The 15,390-nt window shown below is 39.4% G+C and overlaps 1 protein-coding gene across 1 annotated transcript; it reads left to right on the top strand.

Annotated features, from left to right (window-relative positions):
- The first annotated feature begins 4,048 nt into the window (after positions 1–4,048).
- On the top strand, positions 4,049–14,734 carry prkaa1 (protein kinase, AMP-activated, alpha 1 catalytic subunit). The gene is made up of 9 exons (XM_071466057.1): positions 4,049–4,292; positions 6,452–6,593; positions 9,184–9,277; positions 9,593–9,737; positions 10,301–10,388; positions 10,520–10,744; positions 10,890–11,409; positions 11,620–11,746; positions 12,387–14,734. The coding sequence occupies exons 1-9, from the start codon at positions 4,196–4,198 to the stop codon at positions 12,668–12,670; spliced, it is 1,722 nt and encodes a 573-aa protein (XP_071322158.1). The 5' UTR covers positions 4,049–4,195; the 3' UTR covers positions 12,671–14,734.
- Positions 14,735–15,390: the final 656 nt, after the last annotated feature.

The following is a 15,390-nucleotide window of genomic DNA, read 5'->3' as shown; positions in this document are numbered from 1 at the left end:
GCACTGTTCCTAATTTCACCGCCTCACTGTCTTCTCTGTCACACCAGCTATTATTTCTGTCAGTGTGTCAGCTTAGCATATACCCAGTTTGTCCTCGTCACTGACTGACTCACTTGTTGTGATTCATCTTGATCAATTGCTGGTTATTGCTGGGTCAAGACCCTTGATTCAAAAGCCGTATCATTCTGCAGCCTTCATAACTAACTGTCAGATGCTGACATGGAAATAATGAATGTAAAGCTGCAGGGCATCCTCCTCCTTATCTCCTCTCCTGCAGTGACACCTCCATCTACTGGTCAGTCAAAGTCAAGATGAGTGAGATATTTGACTGGTAATAAGAAAGTGATAGACCCGTCAACAAACTGGAGGTGAAGCTCCACCTTAAATGGATTCATGGTAAAGGAGATGGACCATTTTCTCCATGAGTCTGATAAGTGAAATTTCCTTTTAGTGGAAAATCCGACACCATCTTCCTCAGACTGGTGATATGATCGTGCTTCAATCCAGCTTGAGCTGAGGGGCTTTTTTTAAGATCATCATCAGCAATTTAATACAATTACAAATTTAAATACAACAACAGCTCATAATAATATACGCCTTTTCTGAATGGACATAATTATTCTGATAGAGAGGTATAAAAATATAAAAGAATAAACAATAAAATGAAGTATAAAAACATCTGCCTTATTTCACAGGGCCATTCACTGATATTACACCTGAAGCTCAGTTTACTCATCTACTCAGCCTGTGAAAACATTATGGGCTTTGTGGCAGCACAGTTCTTGAAAAAACCCAACGATGATCTCATTATGTCGTCTCAATGATGTCGGCTACCCTGCTATTTTGGTCTTGGACTTCAAAGAGCAAATAGTTAAATGTGCAAAAATAATACTGCTACACTTCACTACATCATAGGTTACACTATTATATACTGTACTATACCTGGACTAACAACCAGAAACTGGGTTGGTTTGTAGGCTGTAGTTCAAAAGAAAATGACACATCTTGGAAAAAGAAATTGCTTAATGATGACAACATGTTCAAAAACCGTGCTTTTGCCTCACTGCCACCTCATTTATTTATCTCATAGAAAGAGTATTTCTCTGCATATGTTGGTCTATCTCATTTTTCCTAATAATTTTGTTTGTTGTTGTTGTATGAAGCCTTAAATTGTCACCTAGACTAAATACAAACAATCCATGCCTGATAACTAACCCATTTAACCTTTGACCTACTTTCTATAGTAAATGCAAAATACACTGAAACAGGATATGTAGCAGTATCTGATCCATGCAGTTACTTTATACCAAGGGATTTTGTATTCACTGTTACTGAGTAGCTCTTGTCATCCTAAGTAACTCATTCACTTGTTTTACTGAGCAGCGAACAAGAGCAACCAACCACTTCCACACTTCACAGGAGACTAATTTCACCTGCAAGACCCAAAAGCAACCACAAGATGTCCCCACTGAGAGGACTTTGGTTGATCACATCTGTGCTGGGCTGTTCAAATGTGTACAGCTAACAAGAAGGCAAAGAAACTAAGTCGCAGCCATCACAACTCAAATGTCCACCTGGTAAAAAAGAACAGAACCAGAACTAAACATACGTGATTATATTTACTGTTTACTGTGTTGAACTTCCCAAGGACTTCATGTGCTCTGAAACTGGGAGACTATGTATAAAACTTTTAATGTAAATCACTATCTTCTTAATCTCAAAGTGCACACAGAGAGCAGAGAACAGCAGCGCACACACACAAGTATACAGAACCATACAAGGACTTTTGGGACTAACTGTTAATTCCTGCAGGATGTCTAAAGGGAGTCATGGTAACTGTTGACCAGGCCATTCTTTCTTTAATAATCACTCACTGACTGAGTGAGACATGTATTTGTTCAGCCTGTAGTGTCAGTTATACTTTGGGTTTGCAAAAAGTTGTTAAAAATGTCCTTTGAGGTCCATTAGGTTGAGCTTTTGGGAAATGATTTAATGCTGGTTGAGGGAGTTCAATACCATTCATCACAATGTAGTCACAAATTCAGCCGTCCATTATTGTCACTGAGCGGCTCCTCACATCCCAACCAGTTCATTGTTATTCACAAAGTGTCTGTGAGGATTCCAAGTCCCTCGCGTCATGAGGTACAGTAAGAGCGGCTCTGTTCAGAGTCAAGAATCATCACTGAGACTACACAACTCAACGCGCAGCTGCTTTCGCTTTGCACTTTCTGCTCCTGTTTTGTTCACAACTCACAAGTGGAGCAACCGAGACCAACGCAGGACAAAGACAAGTGACATCTGCAAACAAACACAAGGAGCAGGACTGCAGGCTGTTCACATCCGTCTCACATGTCAGAGGCGATCTGGTTTTGTCAAATTATGTCTCAGCGAGATATTCATTTAAGAAATTAGATGGTAGACTGACAAACACCTGCGTTCGTAATAACTTTCTGTCGATCACCAAATGAAATACCACCATGGAAGTCTACTGTATACGATCAGTTACATATTCTATCATAAATAGTTTATAGGTCTTTCTTTCTTCTCTCAGTCTCTCTTTCCTTGTTGTAACTTGAATAAGCACAATTTTCCTAAATTCCCGTTCCCATGAAAACTAAAAGTGTGCAAAATGTTAGTCCCTTGAGGTAGATGAGCGTCCTTACAACTCTAGATTCCCATGAAATGTTCCATCTCCTTTGCCTTTCCTACCCTTGAATGGGTTCCTACAATAGAATAGAAGTTAGTATGGCATGAAGAAATGTTCAACCAATATATAAAAGCCGAAGCCTGCATTTGATATTGTATGGTTCAGCAGTCGTGTTTCTACAGAGTTTGTCTGCTTCATTCTTGATACAGAGCTACAACTCTGCTCTCAAGCCACCTGCACATTACATTTGACTCTACTGGCAGCACCTATCTTCATACACAATTATCCTTTGTAATTTTGAATGATTGGTACAGTAACCTATCCCACTGGAATCACATAACGAAGTTTTGTGGTTAAGCGTCAAAATATTGATGACATTAAAGGCAAGAAATGAGATTAGTGGGACAGGTGAGAGAGCAATTGCTTTGGCTGAATATCTGACACTAATAGTGCACAGCTAATTGGGTGTGTAATGTAATGCATTGCACAAAATCTAGGAAATGAGTAATGTGTCTAGGATAAAGGTCGCCTACTGAGGCGTCATCATTTGGCTGGTTGTCTGTCCAACAACTGTGTATTCAGCTATGCAAATAAACAATTTGCTTCTCATTTGGGCCTTATTGAGACACATGTTGACAGCCATTCTAATCTGGCACCTTCAATAACAGATTTACACCAACAAGGTCTTCTCAGTCTGGTTTGGTCTGGTTTGCTCTGCTTTTTAGTTGTGGAAAACACACGCAAGCCCATCAGTTTGAGAACAAGTGCACATTCATAGTACATGGAAGATCAGGTTTGGACAAGTGGTGATTTTATGGTGGTCTGGGAACTTTTCAGTGCTGCTTTAGTGAAGTTGCAGTTAATTTCAACATGATTAAAAATCGTCTTCTAAAATGTATTTGAAATAAAGCAAATGCACGTTATACTTGTACAGGATGGTAATTACTTTAACACATTGAATGCTGTTTTAATTTACAGAAAAATGTTTTAGAAAAATGTTTTATCTTCACAGCTTCGTGTTAGGTTTTGTGGATCCTCACAAGGGCTGTTTTCTGTCACCATAGCAGGTTAACAGAAAGACATACAAAAGATTCATGTCATCCCAGTGACATTTAAATAACATAATGAGTTGAACAAGATTAATTTATTCTGTGATCATCAGGGCACTGGAAATATACTGTGCACTATCTGTGACCATTCGAAGACCAACCCAAGATATATTTATTTTAGGAAGCGTTGCAAACAAGATTGTGTGTTTGGGCGTGGCGCACATTTTAAATTGAGCCACATTGTTGAACCAGATTTTCATTAAACTCATTTTAAGTTATAAGCAGCTAGATGAGAAACCGTGGCCTGATTTGGGAGTTTACTGACAGCATTTGAAGGCGACATACTACGTCGCCTACGCTGTTGACGAATCGCACAGGAGCCGGGGCGCCTCCCACCCTCTGCACGGAGCTGAGCCGCTGGAGTGGAGACGCGCACAGCCGAGTTCGGTCCATCTCTGCCCGCAGCTTGCTAACCTCGCTGCAAGGCCACTGCGGGAAGATGGCGACGGAAAAAGCTAAACATGAAGGAAGAGTTAAAATTGGACATTACATTCTCGGAGACACACTTGGAGTTGGGACGTTTGGAAAGGTTAAAGGTATGTCTGACTGTCTTGGCGTTTGTGCATCCTGCCAAGTGAAAATGGTGGCAGTGAGAGCTGTTAGCCTAGCTGCTAATTTAGCCTGCTATGAAGGCTAACTTGTCGCAACGCCAGGAAGGTAGCACACTTGTTGTCCCCGTAGTTAATCTCAACTTGTTTTTGACTAACATGACGTTTTCTGGATGGAGCTGCAGTTGCCATCCACGGCCTTATATCGCAGGTTTTATGACACTAGCTTTCATTAAGCCGCAGATATTTCAGTTAGCGTCGGTTGCGTTGTGAGCTAGCCAGAGAGCCACAAGTCGCCTGTCAAGATAGACACCGGGAAGTAAAACCTTGACTGATGGTCGCTCTAGCTGGGTCTTCTCTCCTCTTTTAAACACAATATATTAAAGTTGTGCAACTAAACATTACATCTGGCCTCAACTCTCCCTCCTTGTGACTTGTATTTGTCATCATGTAGAAGCAACTGTAATGCTTTTAGGTGTGTTGGGAGGGAGTTGGGGAAACCCAGCCGAATCTACGCCCAGTGTTGTCAGTCCAGAGGGCGGTACACTTAATATGTCAATATGCAGCTTTTGACACGTATTTGACTAAAAAGAACCTGTTGGATTTCAGAAAACATTGTCTTTTTTCCACATTGTTTGTCTTTCTTATGGGCTAATACGGTAGTTAAACGACTAAAACATTTTCTGTAGGCTGCTTTCTGTTCCCCTGATGACTGTATATAGTCATTGGTTCCACCACAATGGCTTTTGTATTCACGGAGCATATAATTAAGCCCTAATATACCCAAGTGAACCACCAGGCAAACAGGACCCTCTCCAAAAAAAGGACTCCTAGCTTTGTTTACTGTCAGTTAATTCCCAATGAGTCATCTCCCTGCACTCTTGTTGTGTGTGTGTGTGTGTGTGTGTGTGGTTGTTGAAAGGAAGGGGGGACCACAGCACACTGGAGGTTTCGCTCTGTGATTATGGTCTTGAATATTCCAGACTTGGTTAATAGTTTACTACAAGCACAACTGATGTATCAGTAGCAGCTGTTTACTAACTCCTATGTGCAAGGGTACTGTCTTCAGACTATCCATTCAGATGTTATCGTTATCGTATGTTTCTCTGTAGGGTAGGTTTGTACTGACATGTTTTGGTTATGTTTGCATACCTTCCTCCTGGCTGCCGCTGTTGCTGTGCTGGGCAACATAAGCTACGGATATTTTCCTCAACTGAAGGATCACATCTTTTGTTTTAAAACTCCCTTTAGAGGCCACTAGCTAAACCATGTCCAAAAACAAGTTGTACAGATTTTTTTTTTTTTTTTTTTTTGCTGCATCAAGTTAACATTTTGTGTCTTGTGTATGTGGCTAGAGCTGCATAGATATATCAGTGTTATGCAGTGGCTTTCAAATCAATATCTCATATTCAAAGGGTCACTTGTAATAAAAAAAAAAAAAACAGAGATAATTATCACTCAACTCTATATTTCCGCTCATCTCTGTGAAGCTTTTTCTTGGTTTTCATTGTTTTGGTTTTCTTACTTGCAACTTTACTGTTTGTTTGTTGATTGGTTCTCCCACTGTCATTTCCAGGTACAACTGGCAGCTTTTTCCAGAAAAAAAACATTTGTAAAAGCACTGTATAATGCCACACTATCAAGCCCTAAACATCAAACGTTCAAAGTTAGCAACTAGGTAGTGCACAGTGAAACAGTTTATACCTTTTAGAGTCAGATATTTTCCTCAGGAGCTGAGTGAGACCAGACCTGAGCCAAAAGCAGGGTGAATATTAGTCCTAAATCTATCCAGTAGACAGAAGCACAATGAATGAATGTTAATGTTTCTCTGTGTCAACTGAATGTGTAAGAACTGTTTGCTAACAAGTTCCCCATATTAACTTTATAGGTCAGTGTTTTGTGTACAGCTTGTTTATGCTGGCTCCAAATGTAAAAAAAAAAAATCAGTTAATGCCGGTGTAAAGCATAAATGCTTTTCTTGAAAAGTTGGCATATTTATGATACAAGGTTTTTTCCCCCCTCATAGGGACAGTGGTTTTGCATTGTTCTATCATATTATCTCCTTTAATTGTGGGATTTTTCATATTTGATATATTCTGGATTGTAATTGGTATCATTCATGTGCTCTCATCCTTTTAATCCTGCAGTGGGCCAACATGAGCTGACCAAGCACCAAGTGGCGGTGAAGATTTTGAACAGGCAGAAGATCCGTAGTTTGGATGTGGTGGGAAAGATTCGCCGGGAGATCCAGAACCTCAAGCTTTTTAGGCATCCTCACATAATTAAACTGTAAGTCCTAGATTACACCCTGCTCGCTGCTCTATAATCCCCTGGCCACCACATTAATGCCACCCACTGAGCTATTTCCAGACTTTAATGGTGTGTTTTAGAATACATTCATCTAGGACAATATCTGTCTGACCCAGTCTCCTCTCCCATCAGTACTCTGCCCATTCTACATTATTGCCTGTTTTGTTTATCCCCCTGGTGACCTTTCATTTCAATGTACAAAAGTGCTTTGTCATTGTCTTCTGTCATGCCTTGCTGTGTGACCTCTTCTTTTTAAGTTAAGTAATTACTGAACTTGTGTTCACTATGTATTTATGTGGGTATGCGTAGTGCAGTCGTATTTCAGCATAGGATAATTGTCACTCCAAATTTTATTTGTCAAAGCAAACACATTACCTGTCTTGTTTCAAATTGTTTATAGCATTACACCTGCATGCGTTGATGCAGGTAGTTAAATAGCTGCGAAATTTTGAATGAGGCATTGTTTAAATTTACATTTATGAACTGAGCTGATATTACGCTGTTGTTGCTTTAGTGCCCAGGTGCATCAAGCAGTGATAGCAAGCACTACTAGCCTGAAATAAACACTGTGTTTGGTGACATAAAAATGTCATGGTCGTACACTGTTGCTGATCTACATGATTAGAAAATTATGGAGGTACTTCCTGCCTGGTACATGAATGTCCACAGGCTGCAAGGACACAGTTAAGGGGTCATTAAACTGACCAGCAGGAGTGGCTAATTTCCAGAAATACCAGCTGCATGTCATGCATGCAGAAGAATGTAAACACTGTTTTGTGTGTGTGAGAGAGAGAGAGAGAAGGATAGAGATGCCATCTTGGAAAGAGTGCACAAACATTGAGGCAGAGGGAACAGCACAGCGTGTCTAATCTGCATCATGTCTAGTTAAGACAAATGGAGCAATGTAACAGAATACTGCTTCATCTTGTTTGCAGAATGTTTGTAACAACTGACAACAGGAGGTGAGCATTTAGTCAACATCTTATCTGATGAAATTTTGGTAATTTAGACTTTAAGATGCATTTGTTTGTGTAGACTAGACCTGAAACTATTGCTTTTACCTTCAGACAAATGGGGTTGTTTTGTAATTGATGGACTGATGCTAGTGGAGTGAAGATAAAACAGACAGTATGTTTTCCTACAATATCTTAAAGGGGCTATTTGTATCTATTCTCTGCTGCTGAGCATGGTTTCTTGCTGGGAGAGGGTGATGGGGGTTGTTGCTTGCCAAGAGCTTCAGCCATCATTGTGTTTATACAAGAGGTTAATACAAGAGATAATAATACGCCCTCTGAGCAGCGCTATGTCTGGCAAGACTGGGGCTAGCTGGTTAGCATGCTAACCTCAATAGACGAAAAGAAGTGATAGAAATAGAGGCAAAATAAGAGGTAAAACTGGCATTGCTTTCCACTGCTGAAGATAGCTCTTGGTGAGCAAAGGAATAAAGTTTCATACTGAACTCTGTCACCTTCTCATTACTGTGCTGCTGTTGTGTGGCTTCAGAGTTGGAGTGGTTGCAGAAGTTGCAGTGTGGTTTCTGTGAAGCAGACAGGAATTTCATTTGTTCTGGTAGCTTATCAAGCTTAGCTGCTTGTTTTGAAAATGATAAACATGGTGAAAAATGTGATTATATGCAAGTGTAGCCACACCGCCGTTGTAGTGTAATAGATGAAGTTGTGATATATGACAGTGCTGATACCAAGTTACAAGAATTCCCTAAGCCATGGACTGAAAAGATAGACAGTAATCAATAACACATGTAGTTTGTTTAATTTAAGCAACTAAGTGAAATAAGTGAAGGTTTGCTTAAAATCAGCAGATGGATTTAATACTAATTTAGTGCTTCAATTCATGCCACATATGACAGTTTTGTCTTTGTCTGATTATTTAGTTTGATTAGCAGATTTTGCAAATATACCAAACCAAATGGACGAACAAACAATTTTTTTCTCCCCAAATAATAATGATAATGAATGCGGAGGCTCCTTCTGGCCTGGGTTGAGAGGGGTTTAGGCATTGCTTTTAGAGTAGGGTATTGTCTTTTTTTTTTTTTTTTTTTTTTTTTTTTTAAACGTTAATGACATTTAAACACAATTTTGAACATTTCCGTAATACTGAGCAACTGAGAGCAAGGGAGAGAGAGCGCATGCATGAGATTATGCAATGAAAAACAGGCTTGTAAAGTATGTCATACAGTACTTTTATGAAAGGAGTATTTCCGTAACATTAAGGCAGAAATATATTATGTTTCAGTTACATTGTTAAGCTCTGCCATTTTGCCAGAGATAGAGCCTCACACGTCATGGGCCGAGATGGGTTTTGTGTTGGTTTTAGTGAAACACTGAGAACACAAACACATGTCCTCTGTCCACTTTTCACATTACTACAATATTCCACAGTAAAATCCAGGAAATGAAAAATCAAACATTCGGATTTTCCTTTGTTTTCTTCTGTATTCTTTGCGACTTGTTTCTTTGATAAAATGATAAATTATAACTGGCTATATTTGACTTATATAATCTACTTGTTGATGATCCCCATGTTTTTAACTTTGTGCTCACTACTGCAGGTATCAGGTTATAAGCACCCCTACAGATATCTTCATGGTGATGGAGTATGTCTCAGGAGGAGAGCTCTTCGACTACATCTGCAAAAATGGAAAGGTAATCAACTGATACTGTGAAATGTCTTATAGTCTGATGTCCCACTTTTCCTTTCACTCTTTCTGTCTTATCATATGCTGCAGATGTTGTGTACTTTATACTCAGTTAGGGGACCTGAGGATAGAAGGGCATTATGTGCTTGGTGTAACTGCCAGCCTTTGATGCAGATGCAGTAATTATTGAACCGTGTGAACTAAAGACCAACAGCGATAGGAGAAGATATCAAAACATAACAAAGTGCTGCTTAGTCAGCTGTGATGTGCTAACTAAGTGTCAGAGAAGATCATACCTAACAGATCGCTTCTGCTTTGGCAGTTGGATGAAAAGGAGAGTCGCCGGCTGTTCCAGCAGATTATTTCAGCGGTAGACTACTGCCACAGACACATGGTGGTGCACCGAGACCTCAAGCCTGAAAATGTGCTGCTTGATGCACACATGAATGCCAAGATTGCTGACTTTGGTAAGTGTGATTAGTCCTAAACTGAGGAGTCTCAGCAGGTGACATTATTCTAATGCAACAGGTAGAGAAACAGTGGTACAGGGCTTCTTTCAGTAGCTCTAAATTAAACGTACTAGGACTTCTTATAGGGTTGTGTAGTGTTTATATGCAAGGATCTGACTAACTGACAGCTAATAATGATGGAAGTAAGCAATCTAGGCTTCAGAAATCAGCTTTTCAAATGTTGTATGTCAAAGGAAGTACATTAAACATCACAAGAAATACACACAAAGCCTTGGACGATTTATTTTTGTTTGTCGCTGCTCTGTTTTATTTCTCTGTGACTCTTTTGCTGAGAGAGAAAAAGATAGAAGCTAGCATTAATTGCACTGTATTATTTAGAAAATAAGACTAAATAAATTGTGAAATTTTACTTTGAAATGACAGATAAATGTTTAAGTTAAGGAACAGCTATAAAACCCCAACTCAAGCCATGCCATCAAAATAGTGATCCAAATGTTATTATTCCAATCCAGGTGTTCGAAATACATGTTAGTGTTGTAATGGTGTAAAATGCTGTGCAGGTTTGTCGAACATGATGTCAGATGGAGAATTCCTGCGAACAAGCTGTGGTTCTCCAAACTATGCTGCTCCTGAGGTCATCTCAGGAAGGTAATGTCATTCTTTTCATCATTAGATATTAACAATGCGCAATCCCCCATTATGATACTAGGACATGTTACTGTACTAGTAAAACCTAGTAAAACATTGCTTTCATGATTTTTTTTTTTTTAATTCTTCAGGTTATATGCTGGTCCAGAGGTGGATATCTGGAGCAGTGGGGTCATTCTCTATGCCTTGTTGTGTGGGACACTTCCCTTTGATGACGACCATGTGCCAACACTCTTTAAGAAGATTTGTGATGGGATCTTTTTCACCCCCCAGTATTTGAACCCTTCAGTGATAAGCCTCCTAAAACACATGCTGCAGGTGGACCCCATGAAAAGAGCCACTATCAGAGAGATCCGGTGAGCTGGATGAGATTAATTACAAAATTAAACTGTTGCTATGAACATCTTGTCTCTTTTTGTCTAGATTATAGAGTACATTGTCTTTTTGAAGACTAAAGGTCTTGTTAGTTTGTTACTACCAAAATAATGTCTCCCCCCACAGAGAGGATGAGTGGTTCAAACAGGACCTACCTAAGTACTTGTTCCCGGAGGACCCCTCCTATAGCAACAACATGATTGATGATGAGGCCCTGAAGGAGGTATGTGAGAAGTTTGAGTGCACTGAGGAGGAGGTCCTGGCCTGCATATACAGTCGCAACCATCAGGACCCACTGGCCGTGGCCTACCACCTCATCATTGACAATCGTCGCATCATGAGTGAAGCCAAGGATTTCTACCTGGCGTCCAGCCCTCCCGACTCTTTTCTAGACGACCAGCACCTGACCTCATCTGGTGCAGCTGTGGCTGGCATTATCAAGCCCCACCCTGAGCGTGTACCCTTCCTCGTTGCGGAGACTCCTCCCAGGCCTCGGCACACACTGGACGAATTGAACCCCCAGAAGTCCAAGCACCAGGGTGTTAGAAGGGCCAAGTGGCACCTTGGTATCCGCAGTCAGAGTAGACCCAATGACATAATGTCAGAGGTGTGCCGTGCCATGAAACAGCTGGATTATGAGTGGAAGGTAAGGAAGGAACTCGATGTGGGCAGCATAAGGAGAAAATACACTTAAAATGGTGCTTCATGTGTTGTAGTTAAGATGGTGTAAAATGAAGTGGGGTCTCATATATTATCAGTAAGCAAAGTTGAGATCATGCTAATTTATTATATCAGAGCACTTAAAATAAGAAGCTTTATAGAGTCATTGTTTCTTCACCCTTCATAACTTTTTCAGGTTGTGAACCCATATTATTTACGTGTGAGAAGGAAGAATCCTATTACTGGGATGCAAACCAAGATGAGCCTTCAACTGTACCAGGTGGACAGTAGAACCTACCTCCTTGACTTCCGTAGCATAGATGGTAAGTTTTAATTCCACAGTTGTGTCAGTTTAATTTACTAAAATGTGTGTGGAAAAACACAAATAGAGGGATCAAACTGGACTCATGCCACTTAAACACAGTTTATAACCTGTTAATACTGACAAGACATTCTGGTAAACCCGGAATTCAGCTCCTTGTATCTAGGTAGTGTTTACCTGGATTCTGTCCTGTGGTACACGGCGTCAGTGCAGACTTCATAAATGATTGACTCGGGGTTGAGGGCTAGGGTTTATGCACAGTCTGTGTAGGCGCTCAGCGGTACCTCAAAGGAAAATATGAGATAAGAGTGCTGTTATGCGCCATTGTTGTAGCACAGGAATGCTGTATAAAGGGTATGAAACTAAATTTTGACTTCAGGCTGTAGCAAAGTCAGTCACATGCTTTAAGAAATGGGGGGCTGATTGAATTTGACAATGAAATCAAAACCTTATTGTGTAGAAATGTAAAAGCTGATTGTTGAGATGTTTTATTTCTGTGGTGTTAACCAAGTAAAAATTTGAAACTTTTTAAATACCACATAGAATGAGATCCAAGGCATTGATCTGGAATGACATAACAGTTTGTGTGTTATTTTGTATGTGAATAGTGTAGAAAACATTTTTTGTCTTCTATTACTTAGATGATATGTTGGAGACAAAATCTGGGACTGCTACCCCTCTCCGCTCTGGGTCTGTGGGCAACTACCGCACCACTATTAAGAACGATGTAGATGGGGCTGACGCTCCACCTACATCTAGTATTGTGCACCCAACCAAGGCAGCAGAGGGCTCCGTAGCTTCATCGTTGACCTCATCCGTGGACTCAACAGGAGGGGGGGACAACGTGTCCGTCCCTCGACCAGGAAGCCACACCATTGAGTTCTTTGAGATGTGTGCAAATCTTATTAAACTACTTGCACGATAACTTGCAAAACAATCGCTAGCCTTTTTTCCTCTCCGAGTGTCTTTATAGCAATAAGCATGCAACCGATTCATGGCTCAATTCATCCCGGCTGAGGATGAAGTGATTGTTCCATGGCACTGATGCAGGTTGGTGTTCCCGAAGCTGAAGGGATGTATACTGAGCTGACAGGGGATGTATGGGGTTATTGGAAAAGATGAATGACAAGCTACTTAATAGCTAGGGCAGAACAACATTTGGGAAGGGGGTTTTACAATATCCTGATCAATTTAATAGCAAATGTCCACATCCCACCTATACATATATGCGCAAGTGATTACACTGAATTTTCTGTACTGTAGCCAGTGAGCACTGCTTTCCAGTACAGAGAAAAAGACCAAGTTTTTGCCTGCACAGAAGGAAGCCACACGTTAAGGGTTGGGGAGTTTGGTGGCAGATGTATGGGATGCAGGAAGCACTTTTGCACAAGTTTCTTTTATTTCCTGCTGCTCTCGTTTTTCTCTCAGTGGGGATCAGAGAAGTGGTGCAGATGTATCGGGGTGCTGCACTGGCTATAACTATGGTTGTCGTGCCCATCACATTCATTGGACTACAAGAAGTGCAATGACCCCTGTATTTCTGTCTTGCGTCAGGGATAAAAGAATGCTTCATCAGATTTATGTTTGGTTTTCTTATTTGTGAATCTGAGTTGTCAGAGACTAAATTTTCATGGTTTTGTCCTTGTTGTAAAAATTTGTTTGAATTTGTCTGTCCCCAACATTTTTATATATAAAGACGTGAATATATTTATCAGTGCGTTAAGTGGACAGAGTGTTGGTTCTATTGGAAATGGAATTGTTTTTTTTTTTCTTTCTTGCATTAAGATCTATTGCTGGATGGTATATATTTTCCTTTTTTACTGTCTTGTTTTTAAATCAATATCACAGTTTTGTTTTCTTCAATCACAATTATTCTGATACTTGATTGTCTTTCCAGATGAATATAGCCTGCTTTTACCATTTAAGATATTTTGCCATGACGGTCAAAATCTAGAAATATCATTTTCAGTGTCACATATTAAAATGACAAATTGATTTTGACTTTTTTTGTTGTATTTTCTCTCTGTTTTTTTAGATTAATGATTAGGATTTGAGAATGATTACTGAGTGAAATGCCTTTTGCCTACATTCAATTCGTAAATGCCAATCCATCACAAGTGTATAGGCCTCAGGGCTCAGTTTGAAAATGAGTAGTAGCAATTACATGCAGTGCATGGACAGTGTCTATTGGCGGGTGAATACAACCAAAATATTGTTATTTTTGGATATGTTTGTTTTGATTGCCCACACATTCCCTTAAAGATGGACCTTGAGAAAAGGTTCACATATGTTTAAAAGTGAAAAAGACTTGTGAGCTTGTAATTATTAAGTCCTGCTGGGTAGGTCGCAGTTCTGACAAATGAGAAAAGGTCACGCAAGCATTAACACCATAAAATGTGTGGCTGATTTATACTTGATAAAAAAATGTCAGACGGAGCCTATGCTTACAATCTCACAAAATCTTTTGATATGTCTTTAATCATCATCTTCCATTTCCTGTCCAGAGTCTTAAAGTTTTAAGTGGTGTCTGTTGTTTGGCTGCCTTATCATTATCAGTACTGTTAAAAAGTTTTTATGTCAGTAAAAGTTGAAATTCAGTGCTGATCAGAATTATTGACACCTTTTTGCAATTTATATGGTTGAATTTTACAAATGCTATTGTCAGTTTTGTTAATTCACAATTTCTATCAGTTAAGAGTTCACAGATTATTAGTAAGTGTTGCCATAACAGAAAAAAGGAAAATTCTTAACTGATAAACCTAAACTGATGTTCTTGACAAACTAGTTTAGACCTCAGTAACTGCTACCAACTTTTTAATAATGGTCATAGGAAAAACAAACCGAACTTAAATAGTAAATTGGTTTCTCATTTCATCATCTTCATTTTGTCTCTAGTAAATTAAACCAGATTTGAAAGAACTGTGCATGTTCTCATTGTAATATCAGATAAGTTTTATTTTCTTTTTATTAACAGATGTCAACATTTGTTGAAGTCTGGGTTTCCAGTGTTTAGATCTACACAGCTTTAAAAATCTAAATATCTCATTTGTATAAACAATTTTACATTTCAGAGATATAATACAACAAAAATTGCTAAGAGTGACAATAATTGTGATCATCTTGTCTCCTTGCTGTCCTGCAGGGTAGGTTTGGACTTAAGTATTTAGTTGATGTTTTGTCTCATTTCTGAACTAGAGTTTATGACATAATGATCATGTTAAAGAAACGCACACTATGGTCTGGGAAAGATTTTGTAAAACTAAACATTTTTAGTTTTAAAGGGAAGTTTGAAGTTGTGATTATAAAATGTGTCATGGCTTACATGATGGGTTTTGTGGAAAAGATGAATGTGTGAAACGGTGACCTTTTTGACAGCTTGTGGAGAAGTTTCCTAGTGGACTGTTGGCAGGTAATTTCTGTCAGTCTGTCTGTTTGAACTGCTTCAAAGAAATATTGTTCTATTTTTGTTTGCTGTGTAAAGGGACCCTACCAGATTGACCAGTGTAAATCTGAACGGACAGTATTGAAATCATTTGTATACACAACTGCCTAATAAACTGCTAAATTGCACACAATTCTGCTGAAGCCTCTGTTTATGTTTCTATTGTTTGACAGATTTTTAGAAAAAATGAAGCCTCATTAACT

This window comes from Trachinotus anak, unplaced genomic scaffold, assembly GCF_046630095.1.
Source record: "Trachinotus anak isolate AG129_WGS33_773 ecotype Australia unplaced genomic scaffold, CSIRO_AGI_Tana_v1 ptg000028l, whole genome shotgun sequence".
Taxonomy (NCBI): Eukaryota; Metazoa; Chordata; class Actinopteri; order Carangiformes; family Carangidae; genus Trachinotus; species Trachinotus anak.
Note: the sequence above shows the minus strand (reverse complement) of the source record. Positions and strands in the feature narration are given on the sequence as shown.